The sequence below is a fragment of the Mustelus asterias genome, chromosome 1 (assembly GCF_964213995.1).
Source record: "Mustelus asterias chromosome 1, sMusAst1.hap1.1, whole genome shotgun sequence".
Taxonomy (NCBI): domain Eukaryota; kingdom Metazoa; phylum Chordata; class Chondrichthyes; order Carcharhiniformes; family Triakidae; genus Mustelus; species Mustelus asterias.
In genome coordinates this window covers 91051110-91077792 of record NC_135801.1, presented here as the reverse complement: position 1 = coordinate 91077792, position 26683 = coordinate 91051110, and the positions used below count along the sequence as shown (strand labels likewise).

At 39.9% G+C, this 26683-nt stretch overlaps 1 protein-coding gene across 9 annotated transcripts in view; it reads left to right on the top strand.

The window, feature by feature from the left end:
* Window positions 1–26683, top strand: part of lcorl (ligand dependent nuclear receptor corepressor-like) — a 130830-nt gene that overhangs the window by 37034 nt on the left and 67113 nt on the right. For 8 of the 9 annotated variants that reach the window (XM_078215338.1, XM_078215330.1, XM_078215351.1 and 5 more), the window contains exons 2-5: window positions 5226–5291; window positions 15371–15450; window positions 21911–22043; window positions 26376–26627. In XM_078215338.1, the coding sequence (XP_078071464.1) occupies window positions 5226–5291; window positions 15371–15450; window positions 21911–22043; window positions 26376–26627 (531 nt within the window). Of the gene's footprint in view, window positions 1–5225; window positions 5292–15370; window positions 15451–21910; window positions 22044–22760; window positions 22804–26375; window positions 26628–26683 lie in introns of those variants that run through there. The other variant, XM_078215358.1, reaches the window with a different exon arrangement.

Here is a 26683-nt window from a genome sequence, read left to right as displayed (position 1 = left end):
AGGGGAACATGTGGCAAATAGTGACCACAATTCTGTTAGCTTTAGGATAGTGATGGAAAAGGATGAGTGGTGTCCCAAGGGTAAGGTGTTGGATTGGGGGAAGGCTAACTTTAGTGGGATTAGGCAGAAATTAGCAGCTGTTGATTGGGAGAGGCTGTTTGAGGGTAAATCCACATCTGGCATGTGGGAGTCTTTTAAGGAACAGTTGTTAGGGCTGCAGGATAGGCATGTGCCTGTAAAAAAGGATAGGAAGGGTAGGATTCGAGAACCGTGGATAACCAGGGAAATTGAGGGATTGGTCATAAAGAAAAGAGTGGCGTACGTTAGGTCCAGGCAGCTAAAAACGGAGGGAGCTCTGGAGGAATACAAAGAAAGTAGGAAAGAACTCAAAGTAGTAATGCTGGGATTTGGGCAGCTTGGAATTAAAGGTAATTTGTGCCTTGTGTTATTAGGTCCTACCTGCATTGCTCACTGTGCTATATGAAGAAAAGCAGAGGTAAATGGCAGTTTCATATGTCTTGGCTTAATTTGTCATGATTGGAGCTCAAATTGCAAGCCATTTTCTCCAAATTTTAAAACAAAACTAATGTGAAAGCATCTTCCTATATAAACAAGGACTAAATGTGATTGAAGAGCAGATGTTTTGTAGACTGACCTGGTTTAGAATCCCATCGGTGTCTATAAAAGTGACCATTGGTGAGACATTAGAAGAAAGGTCTATTGCAGCCCTAATGCATAGGGCTGGACAGAAATGCCAGCGATACCGACATTCCAAGAATGAATTGATTAGAAAAATTGTTCTGTGCTTCAAATATTTCTGCAGTTTGCCCTTAAAGAGTCTGTGCCTCATCCACCTTCCCTGTGGCCATTCAGCCCATCGAGTCTGCACCGACCACAATCCCACCCAGGCCCTACCCCCACATATTTACCCGCTAATCCCTCTAACCTACGCATCTCACGACTCTAAGGGGCAATTTTGAACCTGGCCAATCAACCTAACCCGCACATCTTTGGACTGTGGGAGGAAACCGGAGCACCCGGAGGAAACCCACGCAGACACGAGGAGAATGTGCAAACTCCACACAGACAGTGACCCGAGCCGGGAATCGAACCCGGGACCCTGGAGCTGTGAAGCAGCAGTGCTAACCACTGTGCTACCGTGATTTCCACGTTTAATGGAGTTTTCTTAAATCTCCTCACTCTTTGGTTGACTTCTCTTCTCTACTCAAACTAAAGAAAATAGTATTTTTCCTGTGGTCTCTTCTATAAAACCCATCATGGTTTTAAAGTCATCTGGTTTAAATCACATTCGCTCTGCTTTAGTGGGAATTATCCCAGTATTGTGCAATTTTCCTCAATTATAGTTTCCCATCCTTGGTGTTACCCTGATCAATCTACACTCAAGCTATTGATGGTTTCAGTGCCCTTTTTGGAGGCTAAATTAGCCTCTGAAAACAGGTGTACGGATTGTTGTGAAGGGAATACACTAGCTTCATGTTGCTTGTTTATTGTAATGATTGCTGCCTGCAACTTGCAATAACAATACTGTTCTTTTAGCTTAATGCATCAGTAGGGGGCACAAAATCGTTACGTGTTAAATCATGCTTGTGGTGCTTAAAATGAATTATTTTTGATCATTGGGAACAAGCAGTCTATAATCATGGGAGGTTGTATGCACCAAGGGTTTTCCAATGCTGTGCTGGAGAGTGGAGGAATTAGAATGAAGAGATGTCCTCTACCCACTTCATGGATGCAAGTCCTCCCAAGTATACAATGAGAAGGCAGTGGGAAAAGAGCCATGGAGCTGAATGTCAGAAACTCTGTTTAGGAGCATGGCATCTAGCACCGCCTTGGCATAGAGCTTGGAGCATGGGACTGGCAATAAACTCCATCAACACACTTGTGGAACCAACCGTGATAATAGTACCTGATGGTCAATGTCTCAGCTTCCATTGCAGCTAAGAGTACCACAGCCGACACTCAGACTGCTGTCAGTCAAGGCCAATTGCTGCCATACAAGCTCATGCTGTTGTCATCATTGCTGTGGATTCGAAGGGTCTTCCAAAACACCTCTTATTAAATTCTGCTACTCTTTAATGCCCCTCTATACCTCTATAAACTCAGCCCCATCTCTCTTTATTCCTCTGACCTTGTGCTTCCCTTTGTCACATCATTGGCATTTATGACTTCAGCCAATTAAGCCTCGTAGCTTGGAGATTGCTTTCTAAACCTCCCTAACCTCATTGTCTCCATATATTCTTTTCAAAATATGCCTTAAAATTTGCATCTACCATCAAGGTTTTAGCCGTCTTTTTGGCTCAGCATTTTTTTTATGTTGCCTGTGAAGCATTTTGCTATGTTTCTCTACATTAACAGTGTTATTTTAATAATGGTGATTATTGTACAGACTTGATGGGTCAGCTGGTCTCTACATTCTTATCTTAATTTAAGCCTGGAGTCAGTATCTAGATTTGTGATTCTAACTTTTGAAAAATAAAATTCATATTTAACTGCTAATAAAATATGATTTATGACGGTTGGTACCGTCCGGCTCGCCTCTCCACTGTCAGCTGGGTGAGACTGCACTCCCTTGGTTCCTTGCTTATCTATTTAGTAATATAGCAACACTGGAGGAATTAAGAGAGCTGATAGTGAGGTATAACTAGATCTTGCCTGGGTAAGCTAACCTTGTGTTTTACCTTTATCACAGTAACCTGGGATGCCTTTTCTGACCTTTGATAAGAATCATTTTCTGTCGAGCCGTGCAACAATCTGTTTTGACATTCTATTGTTGGTTGCTCCATTGTCTCCAGCAGAAGTCACTAAAGGATTAATGCAGGTCTTATTTAGTTCCTTCCAGCAATACCAAGGGAGAAATGGGGTAATTTTGGCTGGTTATCCGAAATCTTGAATTTAGCATGAGAACATGGAAATCATGAAGGTTTAGGAGGAAGACTTGAATCTATTTTCTAAGATAACGAAGGTATTGTTGTTCTATCCCGTTCCAGCTCCGCTCATCTCCAAGTTCTGTAAAAGCTGTTAATACTATTTAACAGCGAGTGTGGCTTGCCATTTATTTGGCAATATTTTTAGCGATGTTATGATACTAAATGGCCCCTTTAAAAAGGGATGTAGTAACTAGTATTAATTGAAAATTGGCATTAATTTTCAAAGTAGTATTACAATCTAAAATGCTGTCCACAGGACACTTTCAATAAAATCCCAGAATAGAGTGAAAAAACTGAATTTGATTTTGTAAATCAATATAACCTTGCATGCAGCAACTTAACATGTATAGTTTGATAATGGAACTAGGGCATATCATCACCCCATTTTAATAGGAAGTTCCATTGGTGAGCACAGTGATGCCCAGAATTCTCACATTGCCAGGTTAATCAGGTGAGTCGCCTGATGAAGGAGCAGCGCTCTGAAAGTTCGTGATTCCAAATAAACCTTGTTTTGACTTTAACCTGGTGTTGTGAGACTTACCGTGCCCACCCCAGTCCAACGCTGGCATCTCCACATCAGATTTATGAAAGTTGTGCTTGTGCAGTTATGGATTTGTTGATTAGTTGACTGCATGAGACTTTTTTAAAGCTTTGCTGAGTATGGTGCTTCCTGGCGCAATGGTTCTTCATTTGTGAACTAGAGTAGTAGACCGCAATCCTGGCCTACACATGTCCAAATGCGCACTTGAGTATCGAGTATAGCTGTGAGTTGTGGCTCCTTTCTATGGCACAGGGTGCTGAGGCTATTGGTAGCTTTGCCAATGCTCTGCTTGCAATGAACAGGGTTGAAGAATGACATTTTCGAAAGTTGCAGAATCTCGTTCAGTTAATGAGTACAATGTCAGATTGTATCTGTGCATTCTGACTCTTTGGACATTCTTTGAATGATTATTGTGGTCAAGCTTTTTCACTCCCTCCTTACAAACAGTAACGCCAACTACCCCGTGTTTCACTTCCACTTCGAACTCTGTCAAGTAATCAACTATTTTCTTCACTCTCCAAAATATTGTTTTTTTTTGAGCAAGAAGTTTGAAATCAAACAAAAACTGGCCTGGATGACAACAGGTTTCCACATGCCAAATGCCTCCACACTTAGCTCTACTTACCACCAACTAACTCACCTAAACTGTTGTTGTTGACTTTTAGCACTAAGTCTTGGTTTCTTCTTCCCATCTCCTAGCACCTTCTCTCCTATAGGTATCTCATCCTGTTCCACTCTTTGCTTTCCTAGTCCCTTGGAATCATTCTAGAGGACAAAGAATTCTTTCCTTCAGTACCAATTGGCTTCTTAACAGGACTAGCAATTTTGCTTTTGTCGAATGCTTCAATCTGAAAGCTTTCACCACATGTGTGCTTCATCAATTTTTTTTGGCTGAAGCAACACAAATTGCTTGATGCTGAAATGGATTTTTTAATATATACATTATTTGTGTTTGCATAATATCGGACTTTATCAAACTGAAAGATCTCTGTTTAATACAAAAAGAAATGCCTACTGCAATAACTGTTATGTCTGAACTGTGTATTCAAGTTGGTGGATTGTTAGTTCTAGAACTTTGGAACATGCCTAAAGGAAAGTTATTTATAAAGACCTGAAATGCATGATCTCAAACCATCCCAAAGCACTTCACGGGCAGATTACTTTATTTTGAAGTGTAATCACTCTTCTATAGGCAAATCCAATTTTGCATAACAGGGCCAAGTATCAGCAAGTGAGATGAGTGCTTGGATGATTCTAATGGTAGTCTTGGTTAAAAAGTAAATGTTGACCTGTATACTGCGAGAACTCCTCTGCTGTTCTTTCAGATCTTCATGACCACATGTTTTCTCCAAAAGGCAGCATATCTGACGACACAATCCCTTTTCAGTGCCTTGCCTAAAGTGTCTGTCTAGATTATGTGATCCAAGTCCTGGAGTGGAACTTGAATCCAGAACCTCTTGACTCTGCTGTAAGTGAGCACAAATCGGCTACCTGCACTGCCCCACACTACGTGAGTGCCTTGGAACTCGTTCCTGCACCCCACTTGCTATTACCGGTACCATAAGCAGCATTGTAGGCAAATTTTAATTTTAGCTAAAGCTGAAATATGTTAATTTGTATTCGGACTGTGGAATCAGTAGAAAAATATCTTGTGGTAGTGATGAAATACTTTCAGTACTTTGTGTCAAGATACTTTATTGCATTTGTGAGCTAACATATGAACATTTTATTTACAGGGTTCGAAAGCATCTTGGAAGGGCTTTATGGACCAAGGTTACTCAGAGACCTCAGTTTATTTGATGGTAAAATGTTTGTTTTCTGAATATGGCCATAGGAAGACACTTAGTTGTGAACTTCAAATGAGTGATTTATGGTGCAATGGAATTTGAGGAGCTTTTGATATGGGTTTCAGTTAAAATTGAACTGAAACCTGCATAAAATATTTCAAAAATTTAAAATTCCGTCAAATGCTGTTTCCTTTGAATGAGAATATATTCAGAATGAATTGACTTATTTTGTTTGTTCATCTCTAAGAAGAGCTATCTAACTTGGGCACTTGCGCTCCACTTAAATTATAGTTCTAATTAAATTAAAAAGTTCTATTTTTCTATTTTAAAATCCACATCTTTGTCCTTGCTCTGCACTGTTCCTTAACTATCCATAAAAAGGGCAATATACTGGGAATCCATTTATTGTGATGTATCCTGTTTCTTTAATGTACTGGAGGCTATATAAGTGCATAAATGATTTCGTACTTCTAAAAACTAATTTCACATTTTTTTCAACAACTTTACCGCCAGAAAGGTGTGAATAGGGAAGTTTGTTTATGGGCAGTATTCATATTTTAAGGCAACGTGATCTGCAACATGGCACACAAATTTCCACAATTCCCAACATTTCTATACCTTGTGCATGTTGATTAATTTGCTACTTGTATAGAAAGAATTTCACATAATCAAGCGTCTGCATATTTCACTTAAAAGTCAGTTTTACAACTTTCTAATAGCACTGAGAAATGTTGGCCTTTAAAATATGGAATACTCAATAAGTCAAAGCACCATGTGGTGTACTAATTATACCGGTCCCTAAGTATCAGGTTTAGTGTCTGGTCTCTTGAGTCAGCTGATATTAGCTGTAAAAGCAGTGGGCTACAGTTGTCTAGTCACCTCTCCCTCAATTGAAGAGAGCACTAAAACTTTAGAAATGCTGATAGTCGTAAATAAAATTCTGAAACCAGAGACCAACCATTATTGCTACCAGATTTCGGGAGTATTCAGTGGAGAACATGATGCAATCGGTTCAAGAACAACCTGCAATATTGAACAAACAGTACATAAGTGTGTCGATTTACTAGTGTATTTAAAGGTTCATATGGAGAAAAGCAAATCTTGCGTTGGGTCCTTAAATTCTTGTAGAAAGTTAGAAATGAAGATCCAGTCTCCTGCACTAAAGTGAATGTAGGCAAGCACCAGCATTCTACTGATACAGAAGAATTAGTGTGGTTTATTTTTCTTCCTCAAATCCTGTTGATAATTGGAGCATATCAGTCAGGCAAATGACTTCATACCTCTTGTTACCTTGTGTGGCTAGTACTTAAGGCTAGCTAATTTTGTAACAGATGAAAGACAGCCCCAGGACTAGTGCAGTTCCAATTCATTATTTGGAACCAGGAAAAGTCCTGTCACATGCGAGATTCTTGAGCCACTTGCTAGGGAGGTGTAATTTCCTGTTCTAATGCAGCTTTTGTTTTTGGAATGTCTTCACCTCAGTTGTTTGCAAACATGGTGAAAGAACCTTTTTCCTTGTGATGGGAGCATCTGCAAATATCAGACACACATGTCACAGATGGATGTTTATCCACTATTCAGTGCTAGCACTTTGGACTCTGATTGTTGAAGCTGTTTTCAGTTGTGCCAAACCCAACCCACCTGACTAGGATTCAGTCTAGGCGCATGTAACCCTGCTGCTGAGTTACCATATTCTAGTCTTTATTCGCCAGAACGGTCTGGGTTGGGGCCCCAACTGTGGGAATGTTACCACCAAGTCATAGGCTTTCTTCTACTTACCAGGTTTTTTTAAGCTACACCCTCGAATGGAAATCTGAAATGAGAGAAAATGCTGGAAGTGCCATCAGTCCAATCAACATATACAAAGAGAAACAGTATGGCCTTTCAGTTAATGAAGGGTAGATATCCAAAACTGAGATCCCTTTTTACACATGCGGATTGACTTGATTCTAGCCTATATTAACAAAAAGCAATTGCAGCAGTGCAAAGTGAGACTGAATGGACATGCACACATCTGTCCGCATCAGTCAGCAACTGCTTGTTTTTATGTAGTTTTCTGAAGGATTGTAGAAATAAGCATGAAGTAAACTAGTAAAGGAGTTATGGAGAAAGTAATATTTAGAGGTAGTGAAAAACTTGATTAAGAGAGGGTTCTTATTAGTATTTTAAAGATGAGAGGAGTGGAGAGGTTTAGGGAATGAGCTCTAAAGAGGCAGTAGCTGAATGCTTCTTTGGAAACTAGACTGGGTGAGGAGAAAAAGTACAACTCAACATAATTTGAAAGGAGCTGGAGGAGATGGGATGCTGCAAGCTCATGGAAAGATTATAAAAAGAAGCCATGCCAAGTTCCCACAGTGTAACTTGTAGATGGTGTGCAGATTAGCTATGATATGCTGGCGGTGGAGGGAGTGAATATTTTAAAAGTGGTGGATGAGGTACTGCTCAAATCGGCTGCTTTGTTCCAGATGGTTTTAAGGAGCATTATAAAAATGGAGAAAAGAGGAAAATTTAGTTAGGGAACTCCAGACCTTACAGCCCTGAAAACACTGCTACCATTGATGGAGTGATTTAAAATGGGAATGTGCAAGAGACTGGAATTGGAGGAGTGCAAAAATCATGGAGGGTGTTGGGGCTGGAAGAGATTAGAGAGTTGGGGAGTGGCTAGGCCATGGAGGCAATCAAGGTTGGGGCTTTAGAAATTGAGGCATTACTGGACTATGGTCAGTGTGTATCTGCAAGCGCAAGGGTTGCATATGAAAGCACGAATGTGGGGATTCTGGCCTTAACTCTACATTCTGCCTACCCATTTGACTCCCTTAGTCAAGAGTCTATCTGCCTCCAACACTGAATAAAGAAGAGTTCTAATGATTACAGACCCTCAGAAAAGAATTCTTCTCATCTCAATTTTAAATGGGAGGCCGCTTATTTTTAAACCGTGTCCCCTAGTTTGAGCCTCTCCCATAAAGGGAAGCATTCCATCAGCATCCACCTTGTCAAGTCCTCTCAGGATCTTCTATGTTTCAATAAGGTCACAGTTTAGTCTTCTAAACTCCAATGGATACGGCCCAGCCAGTTCGATCTTTCCTTGTAAGATAACTCGTCCCACCCACAGTCAAGTGAACTACTTCTATTGTATTTATATCCTATCTTAAAGAAGACACGGTACTCAGCTGTGGTGTCTCCAACGCCCTGTACAACTGTAGCAAAGCATTCCATTCCCCTTGCACCAGGGACCCATTTGATTCTGCTGACTGTGTGGAGTTTGTGCGTTCTTCCTGTGCCTGCATGGGTTTCCTCCCACAGTCCAAAGACCCAGAGCTCTCTGTACTGTCAAGTTCTGCATTCTCTATTTAAATAATATGCTGCTTTTCTATTCTTCTTGCCAGTGGACATGTTCACATTTTCCCACATTATACCTACCAGATTTTTGCCCACTCAGTTAACCTGTCTATGTCCCTTTGCAGACTCCTTGTGCTCACTTTCACAATTTCTTACCTAGCTTTGTGTCATCAGCAAATTCAGCAACTATATGTTTGGTTCCTCTATCCAAGTCATTGACATTAATTGTAAATAGTTGAGGTCCCAACATGAGGTTCCCCTTGGCTGAAGTGCCCAAGACTAGAGGGCATAGGTTTAAGGTGAGGAGGGAGTTTAGAGGGGATCTGAGGAAAATATTTTTCATCCAGAGGGCGTGGAAACATGGAACATGCTGCCTGAGAGGGTAGTGGAGGCAGGTACACTCTCAACTTTTAAGAAGCATCTGGATGAGCGCTTAAACTGCCAAGGCATAGTAGGCTATGGTCCAAGTGCTAGTAAATGGGATTAGTACAGATTGGTATATTATGGCTGGCATAGACATGATAGGCTGAAAGGCCTGTTTATTTACTGTATGACTCTGACACTGATCCCTGTGGCACTCCATCTTGCCAACTTGAAAAAGATCCATTTATGGCTACTCTCTGCTTACTGTTAGCTAACCAGTTCTCTCTCTGCTAATGTGTTGCACTGTGAGTTCTTATTTTGTACAGTAACCTTTAATGTGGTACCATGCCAAAAGCCTTCTGGGAGTGCAGCACATCCATTTGTCCCCCTTATCCATGTTGCTTAATATCATATGGAGTGAATTGAATTGGTTGAAGACTGGCATCTGCGTGTTGCCTCAAGAGTAGGCCAAGGTGAATGATCCACTTGGCATTTCTGACTGAAGATGCTTGCAAATGCTTCAACCTTGTCTTGCACTGACATGTTTCTCTCCGCCATCTTTAAGGATGGTGATGTTGTGGAGCCTCTTCCTCCAGTTCATTGTTTAATTATCCACCATCATTCATGACTGTAAAGCTTTGGCCTGATTCTTTGTTGGATTGCTTTGCTTTGTCTGTTGCATATTTTTTCCACTGTTAAGCATCGATGTGGTCCAGGTTGAATCCTCCTTGTTAGATATACCTGGTGTTGCTCCTGGCATGCTCTCCCACACTTCTCATTGACCCAGGGTTGGTCCCATGGCTTAATGTACTAGTAGAGCAAGGGATATCCAGTCCATGAGGTTGCAGATAGTGATTAAATGCAATTCAGCTGCTACTGTTGACACTGACCCACAGTGCAACATGGATGCTTGGTTCTGTTCTAAGTCTGTTCCATTTAGCGCGGTGGTGGTGCCATACAGCATGATGGACAGTATACTCCTTGTGAAGACACTTCCACCAATACTGACATGGACAGATGCTCTCCCAATTCTGGTGCAAGTTCATAATTAGTGAGAAGGATGTTAAAGGGCCAACTAGGCAGGCTGTGCCTTTGTTTCTGGTGTCTTAAGTCCAGTTTTATTCTTTGACTTTTCTGTCGTGGTTTGATACAACAGAGTGGCTTCCTTGGCTATTTCAGAGGATAATTAAGAATCAACCACATTGCTGTGGGTCTGAAATCATAAACCAGACTGGGTAAGGATTACAGATTTTTTTCCCTAAAGGACAATAGTGAACCAGGTGTGTTCTCATTAAATTTCAAGTGTTTCGTGGTGACCATTACTGAGGCTAGTTTTTTTTTTAAACTTCTAGTTGTGTACATTAATTGAATTCCAATTAGAGCCTTTGCATTATTTGTCCATAGTACCACTATGCAACCTTTCCCTCGTGCATGTAACATTTTAATCCCTTAAATTATTCTGGTGAATTGAAGATATTCCTTCTAAAAACAATACTTCCTTCCTGAGATGAGTAATAGGAACTGAATGCAATACTTCAGACACAGTCTAGTTAGAACCTTATAGAACTGCAGCATAACATCTGCCAAATTCCATTAATCTATTATTTTTTTGTGTTCACAATGAAGATCATCTAAATCACTGAGCTTTAAATTGACCATGAGACTTAATACTTCCTATACCTCTATCCTTCCTTGCTATATCCCTACTCTACTCTTTCCTGCATAGGAAGTTTCACTCAACCTCAGCTTTAGATCTCTTTGTATTTCATCATGAATCACCATGTATCGCCTTCTTGACACTTAACTGGCTAGGAAATGGAGGTATAGTTGCACATATATGATAGTTCTGTAATAAACAAACCTACAATATTTCCACTATGTGCATGCCCTGTTTTAATTGAAACTAGTAACATAATGTAGGTTGAATTTTAGTCCATTGGTTCAGGTGTGTTCTTGACTGAATTGATTTTCAGAATATGATTGATTTTAAAGAGTGAAAACTTTAAAGGAATTGCCCCTTTCCATTAATGTGGTTGACCTCAATGTATGGTAGGTAATCTTCTGTTTGTCTAGATTTTTAGATCCGACAAAATATCTGGAAGACTGAAACCATTGTCTTTTGTCCAAGCTACAAATTCTCTTCCTGGCTACCAACTCCATTTCTTTAATCTGGCAACTGTCTGAATCTGAACCAGCTTTTTCATTACCTTCATATTTCATCCTAGAAGTGCTTCCATTCAGCATCAGTAAGATTGTCTATTTCCACATCCTATGTAGCCTAACTCTGCCCTTATCTCTGCTTATCTGCTGAAAACATCTATATCTTTGTTAGCTCATTGATTATTAAAAATGCACGTTTGTGTGACCTCTAGCATTGGCTGGATGGCTGGTTAATGATGCCAATGTCACAGGTTCAATTCCCGTACCAGTTGAGGTTATTCATGAAGGCTCGCCTTCGCAACTTTGCCCCTCACCTGAGGTGTGGTGATCTTCAGATTAAATCACCACCAGTCAGCTCTTCCCCTCGAAGGAGAGAGCTGCCTATGGTCATCAAGGATTATGGTGACTTAACTCCCCATAAACCTGAGGTCACCAAAATTCTGCTTTCTGTTACATTCAAGGCTCCATAGAAGTACTAATTATTTTATACAATCTGTGGGAAGTTATTCCAAACTGATCCTGCTACGTTGCCATTTAAATTTTTTTTCATACTTTTACTCAAACATTTTGTTGGTCAGTTCTGCCCATGTTGCCTACATATTCCATATAGGTATAAATAAAAATATTAAAATTTTGTCTTTGTTCTTTGAATGCATCCTCTACCTACAATATCCCACCAATTAGCACCACATATCTGATCCTGGAGGACATATTGGAAGTAGTTTTATAGTTGGTGTTGCCCTGGGAACAGATAGATGTTTTATATGTGTGTTTAAGGAAATTTTAAAAGCTTAAATTGTATCCTTTGTGACATTGCCGTTAGAAATCTGGAATTAGTGCTGCAATATTTGAGATATTCCCAATGATGTGTCATCTAATTTTTATTGTAACTAAAATTCTAGCATGGGAAATTGCAATGATTATTGCTTTGCTTTCATCCAGAAGGATTAATAAACTCTCAGATACCTCATGGTGAGGTCACATCAGCTTTGGTACAAAAACTGAGAAAACAATATTCTGATTCATAGCAATTTGTTCCAATGTAGTCTGAGGATTGCATGTTACAATTCTGCATTGGTGATTTGCCTTCCCCTATATTTACATATCACCACATGAATCAATTGTGAAATTCTCCATTCGAATTGCTAGAAGAAATGTAATTCTTTGAGGAACTAAGACAAGTAAAACGGGTAAACGTTTTCTACTTTTACATTGGGAAAGTCTAACAAATTGAAAGAACATAAACTTTTGGAATTAATCTTGCATTTGAGGTCCAACACGAGATTTTAAAAAATTTCAGCAGCTTTATTGTTACTTGGATACATTTCAGAAGATATTGTCTTGGAGGGATCCCATATTGTTACCAAACATGGTTTGCATTTATTTAGATAAATGATTTGCAATTAGCCAGGGTTGTTTTTTAATTAGTGTTTCGTAGCGAGCTGCCTACTTCCTTCAGGATACCAAGTTTAATTCAACAGTACACTGGAGCGGTGAAATTAAGTACCATTGATGTTTGTGTCAACCTCTGAAGCCTCAAAATCCCTCCTAAAATGAGGTCAACTGCCTGTATGAGAGATTGCCATTCACCACGCAGGATCCGCTCTGTGGGTGTGCCTTAAATTCCTGTGCATTTTCACAATACTTCACCTTTTTGATCTCTTGCACCCAATTATAAGATCTGTTGAGTAAAACATCCATTTGTAGGGTGAAAGATTGAGGCTGACTGCTAATGTGAGTATAGCATATCATGGCTGCCAGGTGGCAGGGGAGGTTGGGTGGGTGGTATCCGTCATAACTAAGTGTATGCAAAAACATTTTTGGGGATGGAAAAAAAGGGGTTACCTTCAACGTCAGGTCAACTTGTGTGCCACAATCTATGGTAAACAAAGTGTCTAACTTATTCCAGCGTTCTGCTCTCATCAAAGAATTAAATATTGAGCATTTCCCTTGTCTATCTAGTTTTGCAGAAATTAATGGCCTGAAATTTTCTGGAATGCCACGCCATGGTGGATGTCACCATTTCAGACTCTCGAAGCTTATTTCAGGTAGTGGGACCAGTCAGATGTTGTACCGAAGCATAGTCCCAATTAAGTGACACAAATTTTAGTGATCTGCACCATTTCATACAATGGGAAGAGTTCCACCTGGACTTCCCAATGGAGATGTCTGTGGAACCAGGGCATCCTGATCTTTGTGCCCCCTGGTAGGAGGAACAGTGCCAGTGGCTAGGCACAGTTGTTCAGCTAATGCTCTCCCAATCACCTGCATTAATCGGGCAAATAAAGTTGCAAAGGATGTCTTGAGCATTAGAAACATAGTGGATAGAGGCAGGAGGAAGCCATTTGGCCCTTTGAGCCCGCTCTGCCATTCATCACAATCATGGCTGATCATCCAACTCAATAACCCAATCCTCCTTTCTCCCCATAACCTTTGATCCCATTCACTCCAAGTGCCATATCTAGCCACCTCTTGAATATATTCAATGTTTTGGCATCAACTACTTCCTGTGGTAATGAATTCCATAGGCTCACCACTCTTTGGGTGAAGAAATGTCTCCTCATCTCCATCCAAAATGGTCTACCCTGAATCCTCAGACTATGACCCCTGGTTCTGGACTCCCCCACCATCGGGAACATCCTCCCTGCATTTACCCCGTATTGTCCTGTTAGAATTTTATAAGTCTCTGAGATCCCCCCTCATTAGGCCATGGATTGATCATCTTGGGACTGTAAATCCAAGGAATGCAAGACAAGACTATAACAAGCCACTGAATTTTTAATGAGCAGAAAAAAAACAATAAGCTTGTAATCAACAAATAGCAAGTTGTATTGTAAACCTTTGCCCTGACAACTCCATCCTGAAAACTTCAAGAAGATCAAACATTTATAAAGTAGGTAGATATGATGAGGTCTACATGCCTCAGCACCCAGCTACATTCTTGGACAGCAGTCCTGAGGGTGACCTATTAACGACGCACTGGCTGCATTTAAGCATTGTCAAAAAATGGCCATGGTATAAAGAGACGGTATTAGTGACAAGGTAGTTAATTATCAGGATGTGCATAGTTATTGTTCCCAAGCAAAAGGTTTCCTATGACAGCATTGTAAATTGTCCACATTTTACTGGGTTTTTTTTTAAAAAACAACAAATTGATCTGACTTCAATCCACCCAAAAACAGCATAAAAATGCAAAGTGCAAACATTCACTCACTATTTGCAATGCTGTGTTCAAAAGTGTGGTTGAGGGTAAGAAGGAGCAAGAGGAAGTAGACTCTACCGGCAGGAATTCTATTCTCTGGTGACACCACAATTCATCTTTGGGCCTGGGTGAGCCTTGTACCCATATTTACTGAGATACAAGTCTGGCATGCTGACTGGGATCAGTTGAGAGCCCTAATGTCATTCCAAAACAGCATGGGGGTAAAGTTGTTGTTTGGCTCCCTATGGCCATCTCTTGCAATAGAGCTGCTGATGTAGAGATGAGCTCTGAATTGTCTGGTCTCATTTGTATGACTGACAGAGTCTTGGAAAGAAGCCACGGCCTAGGAAGTGCTGCCTTTTGAACTTCATTTGCATATCTCTGTTATCAAGTTAAGTCATTTTAAGAATAGAGCAGATACTTAACCAAACTTGACTTACAAAGGCCTCTGTTCTGAACTTTCCGATCTTGTGATTGGTAAACGGAGCAAGTTATTTGCTGCACCACTGAGGTTGTCAGTCTGCCATTAAGCTTGGTATGATGAATCAACATGCATCAAGATTTCCTGGAAAATTAATTTTAATAACTGGAAGATTGGAGAGCTCAGTTGCATGATTTGCAGTATAAGTTGCACATTTCACTGTTTCCTGGAAAGTCTAGGGCATTGACTTTACTTTGTTTTCTAAGAATAATTGTACTGCTATCCATCTGATTGTAGGAAGGAATGATTAGTAAGGAGGCTTTATGCAGTACTTAAAATGCCATTGACGCCTCATGTCTCAAGATTATTCACTGTAAAACTCTCCGTCATTAACTTTAACTATACATTGGCTGTATAGAAGATCTCTTGCATTTGAAAAATACATTTTAAACATAGCTATACTTGAATATAAGATTGTGCTGCAAGACTACCATTTCAGTCTTTGTGCCCAAATAATTCTGTCTATTAGTTTTTCGTAGTTACAAAAAATATATTTGATTTGTGCTGTATAATAGATTAAAAATGTTTTTGCACTTGTTTTATTTGAAGACTGTGAACCAGAAGAAGTGACTGACTGGTCTATGAATGAAAACTGTTCATTTTGCTGCATAAGAAGAGAAAAAGTCAAGGTATGTCCAAAAACTACATAACTGACTTGTTAAAATAATGATAGCTTTTAGCTATCTCCTTTATTTATTTATCTTATTTTAATCAGACTTTCACCTATATCTCGAGATCAGATCTTTTTAATTTAAAATATTGCACAAAATTCACTTTCAGTTTTTAATCCAGCAGATTGAGAAACATTAAGAATAGAAGAATTAGGAGCAAGACTAGGGCATTTCAGCCCTTTGAGCCTTCTGTGCCATCCAATGTGATCATGGCTGATCTGATTGTGGCCTTTCTTGTCTGTACATAATCCTTGATCAAAAATCTAACTCGACCTTGAATATATTCAATGACTCAGCCTCCACTGTTCTTCCTGCCAACGTGGGCGTGTTCACATTTTCCCACACTATACTATGCCAAATTTTTACCCAGTGATTTAACCTATCTAAATCCCGGCTCTTTTAAGTCCTCTTGTCAGCTTAATTTTCCACCTATCATTGTGCCCTCTGCTACCATACTTTTGGTCCCTATATCCAAATCTTTGATATAGATTGTAAATATTGAGGATCCAGAACAATAAATTCATCAAACACTATATTTTCCTTCCACGCAATCGGCCAGAATCAATATGATTTAATTATGGCTTCCTAAATATCCTGCTATTAACTCCTTAATAATGGATTCTAGCCTTTTCTCTACGACAAATGTTAGGCTAGCTGGCCTATAGTTTCCTGCTTTATGTCTCTCTTAAACAATGTTTGACAGAAATAGTTAGACATGACAGCGACAATACACTTTGCTTGGCAGTAGATTTTCCAGAGATCATAAATGTGCCGCGGAGTCTATTGTGCGCACACATCAGGCAGAAACTTTAGTTGAATGGTACAGCTAGAGCTGATTTGTAGAATCATAAGCAAAAGATGTGCATTTGTTATCCCATTTTGACATATATGGCCCATCCCATTTCCATTGAGATGCCATTTTTGAAGAACAGGTGAGAGTTGTTTCACGCAGTGGAAAAACTTGTTAGATTCAATATTGAATTCTTTGGAAATGCATTCTACCATTGAGAATGACAAGTTAATCTAAATTCAAGGATCTCAGCTTGAATATGCTAGCCATAGAGTTTTAGATTTCTCAAAACGACTGTGAACTTGTAGCTTATGGCCTGCTCCACTCTGACCTCAAACTAATCCACAAGCTTGCCTAATGCAATAGTGAAGGTGAGAATTTCAGCTCCCAAGAATAGTGATTTCCCTCATGGTGTATGCTTCAGTGTGGCCTTACTGGATTCTGTAGTAAGGGTGCGAAGGACATGCGAAGATCATGTGGTTCTGTGACTGGAAGCTATACCCACAGAATCTGTCAAAACCAAGCTGTTCCAGTGTCTGTGATGTTTTAAAAAGTCAAATCGAAATCATAGTTTACGTCAGGTTAATTTGTTTATAAATATTTAACAATCATAACTTTTTTTTTTAAAAGTTGGATGAAAGGCATCTAAATGTGATATGCTGAAACATTAAAAGTCTTAAATCCTGTTTAAAATGCCATTTATATTAAAACATTTTATGAAGTCAAGCCAAATCTTGTTAGCTGCCGTTCAACATTGAAAAGTCTGATCGAGAGTTGAAATATCTGTGTCCCACAGCTGTCCTGGGGCTTTCTGGTGGCAGTGTCCTTGAATATTTGTGAAATGAGAGGATGCATGAAATAATACCCTTAAAATATCTATATATTTTTGACAAAGTAACTTGTTAGTGGGCATCAGTGCAAATGCTCATTACTGCTCTCTTGTTTTAATGCTCAGGTTAGTGAGTGATACCGCATAATCTCCACGGCAGCAAAGATAGGCTCACTGTAACTTCTGAGTTTGCGCTCTGCTTTGCTGCATGCTCCATAAGTTTCTGGGACTCCTTATTGTGCAATGGTGGTGATCACTGAAAGCATCACCATCATTGCCTCTGCAAATTTGGGACTTTGTTTTTGAGCTACTAAACTCAATCAGTGTCATCCTCACTCCACTGGTTTGAACTCCTGCCTCTGAGTTAGAGGTTGGAAGTTCAAAATGCATTTCAGTGCAAGCAAATAATATATGTAACTTGGAGTGCAGAAGGAGTGTTGCGTCATTGAATGTGTCAACCTTCAGTCAAGACATTAAATTGAAACCTCAAACCCCTTTGTTTAGGTGGATGTTGGAGATCCTGTGGTAATATTTTCTGAGTAACAAGCAGTTGACTTAACCAACATTCCTCTCCTAGTCATCGCACAAATGCTGCTTGTTGGTTCTTGTTTTGCATAATGGCTACTGCATTTGCCTACGGAAAGTTGTTGCATGGCAATGTAATTTTTATATGGGAAGCACTATTAAAGAAAATGAGGCATATGAACTGCGAGAGTTCAAGATGATCCATCACCAACTTCTCTCGCCCAAGATGGGCAACAAATGCCAACGATTCCCATATTCCAAGAAGTTTGTTTTTCTTTCACCCATCTTCCACCACTACCCATTCCATCCAATTTCTTGCTGAGATCTGAAGAAATATTGTTCTTAAATTTCACTTCTGCCATTTAAAAAAGCAGCTGTTATGAAGTGTGGTTATTCTGACTTCTATCACAGTAGTAGGCGAATGTATGAAGAAACATGAATGCAGACCTCTTCAAACGGTGCTTGGCACATGCTGGTCCCCAATCTGGCACAGCAATGTCAGCTTGCCATTTCTAAATTTAAGTTCAATTAAAGTTTCATATTCTCAGATCTGCAAGTTATTTTGGAACAAGGAAGAAAGAAACATTAGCTACATGATCTGCTTAGTAATAGCAATTTACTGCATAGAATTGAAAACTGTGCAGGAATATTTTTTATGTATTTTTAAAGTTAGGAGTGAACAAACTCTGTACACACCTACTTTATGTACACCTATTTCATCTGTCTTCAGACTGTTTTGTAATCTATTTGATTGTTTTAGAACTGGTCTACTTTAGGGCATGATTTGTTTTATTTTTATAGTAAATAGTAGAAGTAAAACTTCTTATAAGGGCAGCACAGTGGCAGAGTGGTTAGCACTGCTGCCTCACAACACCAGGGATTCGGGTTCAAGTCCGGCTTGGGGTCACTGTCTGTGTGGATTTTGCACGATCTCGCCATGTCTGCATGGATTTCCTCTGTGTGCTCTGATTTCCTCTCACACTCCAAATATGTGCAGATTAGGTTGATTGGCCGTGCTAAATAGCCCCTTCCAGGGACCAGCAGGATAAATATATGGGGTTACAGGGTTAGGACTTGGGTGGAATTGTTATCGGTGCAGACTAGATAGGCTGAATGGATTCTATGAAGTATGGTAGCCTAATGTTGCTAAATTGTGCAACCAAAAGAGAAAATGCTGGAAAATCTCAGCAGGTCTTGCAGCATCTGTAAGGAGAGAAAAGAGCTAATGTTTTGAGTCCAGGTGACGCTTTGCGAAAGCTGAAAGCCATAGAAAGTGGGAGATATTTATACTGCAGGGTGAGGGAATGAAATATGAGTCATAGCTACAGAAACCAGGGGAAAAGGCTGCTAATGGCAGTCCGTAGAGAGAATAAAGAGTGTGAATGGTCTTTTTCTAAATTTAACCCCCCCTCCTGCCCCATCTTCATCTGTCACAGCTTCTCTGCTGTTTGGCCATTCACATCCTTTATTCTCTCTATGGACTGCCATTAGCAGCCTTTTCCCATGGTTTCTGTAGCTATGACTCATATTTCATTCCCTCACCGAGCAGTATAAATATCTCCCACTTTCTATGCCTTTTAGCTTTCACAAAGGGTCATCTGGACTCAACGTCAGCTCTTTTCTCTCCTCACAGATGCTGCCAGACCTGCCGAGATTTTCCAGCATCCGCAGTAATTTGCTTTTATCCAGTTGTTAATTTGTCAGCCAGCAGAATTTGAAAATCACCAATTCTAGAACAGTGCTTCACATGTTGGAGTGAATAATGTGGAAATTCAAGTTACTTCACCAAATATACTCAATTTCACAATTATTCCTATGCATTTTGCATTTTCAGCCATTCATTTACCAACTCAACAGCATTGGATGCCATTGTGGTGGTGATCCTCTATCTGTTTTATGTTTTGCTACTTTGGGCCTCTATCTGTCTCTTACTACAAAGAACAAAGAAAATTACCGCGCAGGAACAGGCCCTTTGGCCCTCCAAGCCTTCACCGACCATGCTACCCGACTTACTAAAACCCACTATCTTTCCGTGGACCATATTCCTCTATTCCCATCTTATTCATGTATTTGTCAAGATGTTCCTTAAAAGTCACTATCGTATCTGCTTCCACTACCTCCCCCGGCAACGAGTTCCAGGCACTCACCACCCTCTGTGTAAAACATCTGCCTCGTACATCTCCTTTCAACCTTGCCCCTCGCACAAACCTGTGCCCCCTAGTAATTGACTCTCCCACCCTGGGAAAAAGCTTCTGACTATCCACTCTGTCCATGCCTCTCATAATCTTGTAGACTTCTATCAGGTCGCCCCTCAACCTCTGTCAAGACCTACTATTAGCAGCATCAGTAATTTCTTTGATCACTTAATAACACACATCAATACTTTATTGTGAATACAGAGTTGGTTGGCATTTTGTTGTTTCAGAGCTGGTGACCTGTATGAGATCCATGACTATCTAATGCAGCTCCTGAAAATTTAAAATGCTGAAAGTAGTTGGCGGTGGGTTCTATAGGCACTAACATATGAACTCTATAGTTATCAACTATGGAGACTCATGTTGCAGCATTTCTGATGACTTGTTTAAAAATTCTACTATTAATTTGAATGCAGGTCTGATGAGATATTAGAGCAACTGAGATTAAGACTCACAAAAGGCATCTGAGCAGACTGCTTTAGACAATGAAAATCAATTTGGAGATTCCAGTGAACATTCATATGTACTCCGACAATAACTTGTATGTTCATCTGAGCTTGGCATCAGGTGTCTGGTGAGAACAACATTGGGAGGCAGGATAGGCAGTTTGCTTGATGTTTCTGCTGGCATGACACTGAACAAAGAAAAGGCCAAGAGACCATGTCCTTTCACTTCCTGTGAATACACAGCATTGATAAGAAAAGAGACAAGTGGGTAGTCAGTAGATTTTTTTAAACAGAAGCATTTTTCTTTTGAGAGCTAATATTGAACTTGAGAGCATTCTTTTTATAAAAAGGTCCATTTCATTTGCCTTCAAGTTGACTTCAGTTTTACAGCAAGGTAAATTTTCAAAGTACTTTTGTAACCACTTTTTGACATTTCCTATGGGACCATCACGTAATCAATCCCTCCAGGTGTGGATCTGAAATTGATCTCGTGATGCTCTTGGAATAAAGGAAGAAATGGGACAGAGATGCGAGAAACAAACTTAAGGGTCATAAAATAGATGACAGACTATTTTTGCGTAAGCCTATATTTGCATAATGTAAGGGATCTGTATATTTTAGTTTAATAAGAAAAGCAATGTTGGGTCTAGTCCTAGGAAATTTATTGGGTCTTATAAGGACTATGGGGAATCGGCGACCATAACAATTTAAAATGTGAACACGTGAAGAAATGGACGTGCTTGACCGAAAAACCCAATTGTACTGAGAAAGGGGAACTATCCTAGACAAAAGTTAACAACGTAGTTGATAATCAATGGAAAATATTCAAAGAGGATATGATTAGGGTAGATGGATAGATCTCATTAGTAAAGACTGTAGTGCCTTGCATGAGTAGCAAAATTAATATGTGACAGATTGGAGTTAAATTTTTTTTTAAAATCCAAAACAAAATAGACCAATCAAAAATATAAGTTTAAAAAATGATGTGGGCAACTCACTGCAAGTTACAAAGAAAGTACAAAGTAAAGGAATAGTTTAAAAAAGATAGGACTAATGAGATGTGAGAATGAAGGAACATTAAATGAGTGTCAATTTTCAGAGTAGAGTATGGTCTCAGGAATGTAGGCTACAAATGGAGCATGAAGCAGTTGTATAACAACTTTAGATAAAGAAATGGACTTGAAAGATTGAAGAAACTTAAGTAGAAAAGGCACTAGACCAGGATGGCATGCATCCTAGAACACACAAAGACCGAGAAGAAATAGTGGGGAGGTTCTGGTCACAATTTTTCAAACATCCTTGAACTTGTACTGGTAACTCCAGAGAACTGAAGAATAACCAATCCAATAGCTCTTTCAAAAAGGGCTAAAACCCGATAAAACTACAGATCTGTCTAACATGGAAGATAAATTTCTTATGCCATAATATGTGTTGAAAATAATATTTAATTGAGGATTCATAATTGTAAATTAACTTTATGCTGGGATTTGGAAATTTTGGTTGTTTGTATTCTATCATTAGCACTAGCTTTTAGTAATGTTATGGTCCCAATATTTTGACTGTGAAACTTAACCTTTTCTTCCATTTGGTTTATCTCAAAATATTTCTGTACACAATTCATTACTATTTCTAGGATCATATCTCGTCTGTGAGTGCACCTACAACACTGACATCTACTGAGGAATCTCTATCTCAGGGGCAGTCCCACACTGAAAAGCTTGAATGCCAAGCAGACAAGTTTCTTAATGCTATCTTTCACAAAAAAGGTATAATGTTATATTTTCATGATGTACATAAAAGGCTTGTTGAAGCTTCAGTTTTAAGTTGTATGTTATTTTGAGTTGAATATTTTCAGTGTTGATTGCTATGCATGAAAGTAATGTGTGCTGGGTGACAATGATGCTTAAGACATATGTTTAATTAACACAGTGGTGCCCGAGGGATTGTACACGGATGTCAGTTTTGGGTCTACTGTTTATACATTCTGTATGCTCCTAATATTCTCTGCCAAGTTTAGAATTTTTATTAAAGACACACTGGCTCCATCTAGTGGCTGTATGCAAAGTAACTTCACTTTCCTATATTATCATTTTCATGGCTTTGTAGGCCTGGAATTCTTTGGATTGGTATAAACAGCAGTTTAGCGAACAATTCAATCTCCACATTGATCTTGCTGACAGCAACTTGCAGTGCAGTTTCCAATGAATTTTAACCACATGTGCCCAAACATATAACACAACAAGCTCGGAAGAGGCTTAAGTAATTGCTGGGAAATGTGGGCAGCCATCGCATGGGAGGGTCAGACGAGACAAGACCAAAAGTGAAGCTTGGGCATTGTGGTAAGTGGAGCATGGTTTTCTCTCTCCAATTTCTTTTTATTAAAAAATACTTTAAAGGTTGTTTCCTGTGTCACAACACTATCTCTCTTTTTACAGTGAAGTCCACTGAGAAGAGGGTCAGCAGTTTCTTGTCGAGTGACCTGCAATAAATTGAGTTGAGGAGGAGCTGGATGCTTAATGGAGAAAGGTCGCCCATCTCCATCCAGTCATCTTAGCTAGGATCTCTGGAAGAAGGTCTTACTAACTGCCTGTAGAAATTCTGTGTGCCTTCCCCCCCCCCAATGGACCCCTGAACAGTGTCATAGAAAATGCATCTATCTGGTCAGAGCTGGCAGGGTCAGACATTCACCAGCTCTCCCTTTCAAAAATCAGACAAGGGCATTGATGTTGAAATGCTCTTTGAGCAGCGCATGTTATTTTTGTCATATAACCTGCATTGGCAGGCGCTAGTTCTTTAAAATACAGCGTCCAAACAATATCTGTAGTACTAGCTAAGTCTGATATTCGGTGAAAACACCTGGTCTTAGTTGTTGACATGCCCCTTTAATCTCTGGTTAGCTAAAGAGAGATATTTTTGAACTATGACTTTGTGTCAACCAGGCAGCAACAAACTGTAAAGGGTGAACCTGGCTTAAGGACACAAGAATCTGTGTGTGTGGTGGGTGTGTACGTACGTACATAGGCGGGAGGAGGGAAAGGAGCACCTCTAAGGGAAAATGATACAACGGTCGCAAACCATTGCACAGGCTCTATTGAAGAGGGCGAACATGTCCCCTGTCTTCTTGCAGGAGTGCAATTTCTTCAGCACCCCTGACCCCAAAGACACTCAGGCCACATCACTCAGTTGTCTTGTCAAGGGCAGCCATTTGGATACAGGCACTCTGAGCAACCTGTAAGGCAACGTCTGGTAAGCTGCCTTGACAATCTGGGAGACCAGAGAACAATGAGGAGGAGTAGACAGCCAAATTGTGAAGAGTCATGAGAACCAGACTTAACAGATTTATGTTTTAAGTTACATGCTTTGAGCACAATAGGTATGTGTCAGTCATTGACGGTGGCTCACACTGGTTGCAAAGGCATTCCTGTAATTTCTGCCAAAGTCATGGATTCCCCACTGGAATCGGACTGCATTCATTGATTTTGGCGGCACAGTAAATGGTACTTTCTGGTCTTTTACTCAAGCAGTCACTTGAGGCTTCTGGGATGTGACATCAATCAATCAGCTGATGTTTGTGGCAGGCAAGATTGGACTTCTCAGAAGCTCTCTCAAGATGTGACCAGCAACCAGATCCCTCTCAAGAACCAACTGCTGTGTGTTGAGAGACTGCTGAACCCCATTCCCCTTCAGTCCAGCATTCACGGCAGCTTTGCTACCTCCAATGATCTCATCGAAATCGGCACTTGCAACAGTATATTTTGTTAAGAGTCACATTTTTGGCACACCGTGTTCAAAAATTAGTGAATGTCTGCTTGCTGAGTCTATCCGTTCCAACTCCTTTTGACCCAGGGGCTGCTTTGTACAATGCCATAACTGCATGACCAGTTTTACTGCTTTGTGTAGTTGCTGACTGAGCTGTTTTTTGGACAATAATGTACGGTTGCTCCTTTTGCTCTACAACTGTCTTTGGCAATGTGCTTTTTAACCTGTAACTTCTATGAACTGGATTGTTTGATGATGCTTTCTTTCTATATTGAGTCATTAGTGCAGCTGATAGCCAAAGTAAGGTTTTTTTGGATGAACAAACATTTAAGCAGTGTTTACAGAAAAATGTTGATTTAAATTTGGGTACTCTTTTTTATACTTTGATAGTCAACTACCTTGGCACTGTTACTGATGCTGGCCTTTTGTTGCAGTCGCATCTTTAAGGTTCACAATGAAATAATGTTCAGTGGAGTGTGTTTGTTTATATAATAATCTGAATGCCAAAACTTTGAAGGTTCACACGTTTCCATTGCTGTTGAGCAGTGTAGAAGGTTCTGGACCTTGTCACTGTTTTCTATTTGAAAGTTCACTTCCTTGAAATTTGAATCATGTTTCGAGTGACATTGTTGAATAAAGTTTTAATTATTTCTGGTGTTGCCTGGTCTTCAGTCTTTGCAACAACTTCCCCAAAGGAAACTATCAACGGAAATGGTTGCGAATTGCTGATGCTACTGGTGGGGATTTTTGAAGGTGGGGCAATCAGTTGTTGAGCACTTTTCCTGGGAGCTGCCATCTGATTTTCTTGTTCACTTGGCTGTGGAACTAGGGTCTTGAGATTTTCCGATTTAATGCACTCCTCACCAGACACTTTCTGACTAATCCCTTCCAGCAAGACAAAACTGTATTTTACCCAGCAGGGCACAACAATTCTTGCCTCTCTGCAGCAGATACTGTAGGGCAACCTCCAACCTCTGGACCTCCATTGTTCTCTCCACTACCTGCCTGTTCACTGTATGTGCATGATTGCAATAATCCTGTGCTGTGCAGAATGGTGCCATCAACCATGGTGACAGCTGGTAGGTGTAATTGCTCAGGATCCATCTATTTATTTGATCATCTTTGAATAATCAGTGGTGGTGGAATGGCAAAGGATATAAGCATCCTGGCAGCTTCTTGGTTATGCTCTGCATTGAAATGCAGAGTCCTTTATGGGCATCATAGGCTAACTTAGCAAGTGTAATTTCTTCCTATAATGAATGTTGCCGGTTCCCCGCTAAAGTAGGTTCAATCGATAGCCTACATCCCAGGGAACCCCAGCCAGCTTGTAATCATTGCTCTGCAAGGGATATGCCATACTGGATGAAAACGGCTGCCCTGTCACCTGTTGAATGTAGGCTCTTGCAGCTTCTGGTTGGTATTGTAAAGTGGGTGACTGGATCTATCTGGAGCTATAAAAATGGAGAGCCATAGTGATGATATCTCACAAAGTCCGTGGCTTCCTTTCTTCCTGAAGAATTTCACACGTGGCCACATACATTGCTGCTCCAAGGTCCTGATATAACCTTCAAACCCATTAGTACACACTCAGGACATTGGGGATGCCTTACTCCACCGTTCCTCATTCTCTACATCATTTATTTTAAAAAGCTGAATTGAGGAATGCTGATGAGACATGCCATTGCAGCTCCTTTATCCAATTGACCACTGGAAGAAGTGAAAAATATTGGGCTGAGAGAATCTGATGTCTCTGGGCAGAAAGATTGAGATGGAAAAGGTTGCTACTGTGCCAAAGGTGAAGCTGTTTGAAAATTCGCACAAGAGTCAAAATATATTAACATCAGATGTCCTCTGATGATCCTTCACCTAGTTTCCTTTGCAGTCACCAGAAAACCAGACAAAATCTAGAAAATCCCAACAAGTTGCTCTTTTGCATGCAAGTAAAGCTCTATTAATCACTAGCAAGTTAGCAGATGTAGTGCAAAAGATCAAGACAGCTGGCATAGTTTAAAACCAGCACAAGCTGTCTTTGGTGCTGAAAATTGCTATTGTGCTGTACTTGTCCCATTGTTTCGGTGATGTTTCCAGGAAATTATTCCAATTATATTGTACTAAGTTTACTTAATGCCCTGACAAGGTCATATGGACTCGAAACAATATTTTATTTATCTCTCCACGGATGCTGCCAGAACTGCTGAATTTTTCCAGCATTTTCTGTTTTTAATTAATGTATATGTGGATAGAGGAAATGTAATTCACTCTTGTATGCCGTAATAATTGAAATGAACACTTATTTTATGCAGTACATTTCCATTAATATATAACATTAATCCTTTTAGACCTTCCTCAGAACTGTGATCGCAACATTCCTCTAGTTGCTCAGGAAATAATGAAAAGAATGATTCGTCAATTTGCAATTGAATATATATCCAGAAGTAATCATGTTCATGAAAGTCAGACTGGATCGACCGATGAATCTGTTTCAGTCCCAAATGATCCTCCTGCCAAGCAAACTCAGAACTTTCACCAGGAGCAGGAGGGACCCCTAGACCTCACTGTGAATAAAAATCAACCGAAAAATTTTCAACAAGGTAATCAGATTTCTTTCCTAATAATTGAGTGTTTCAGATTTCAGTGTGTGCGCACA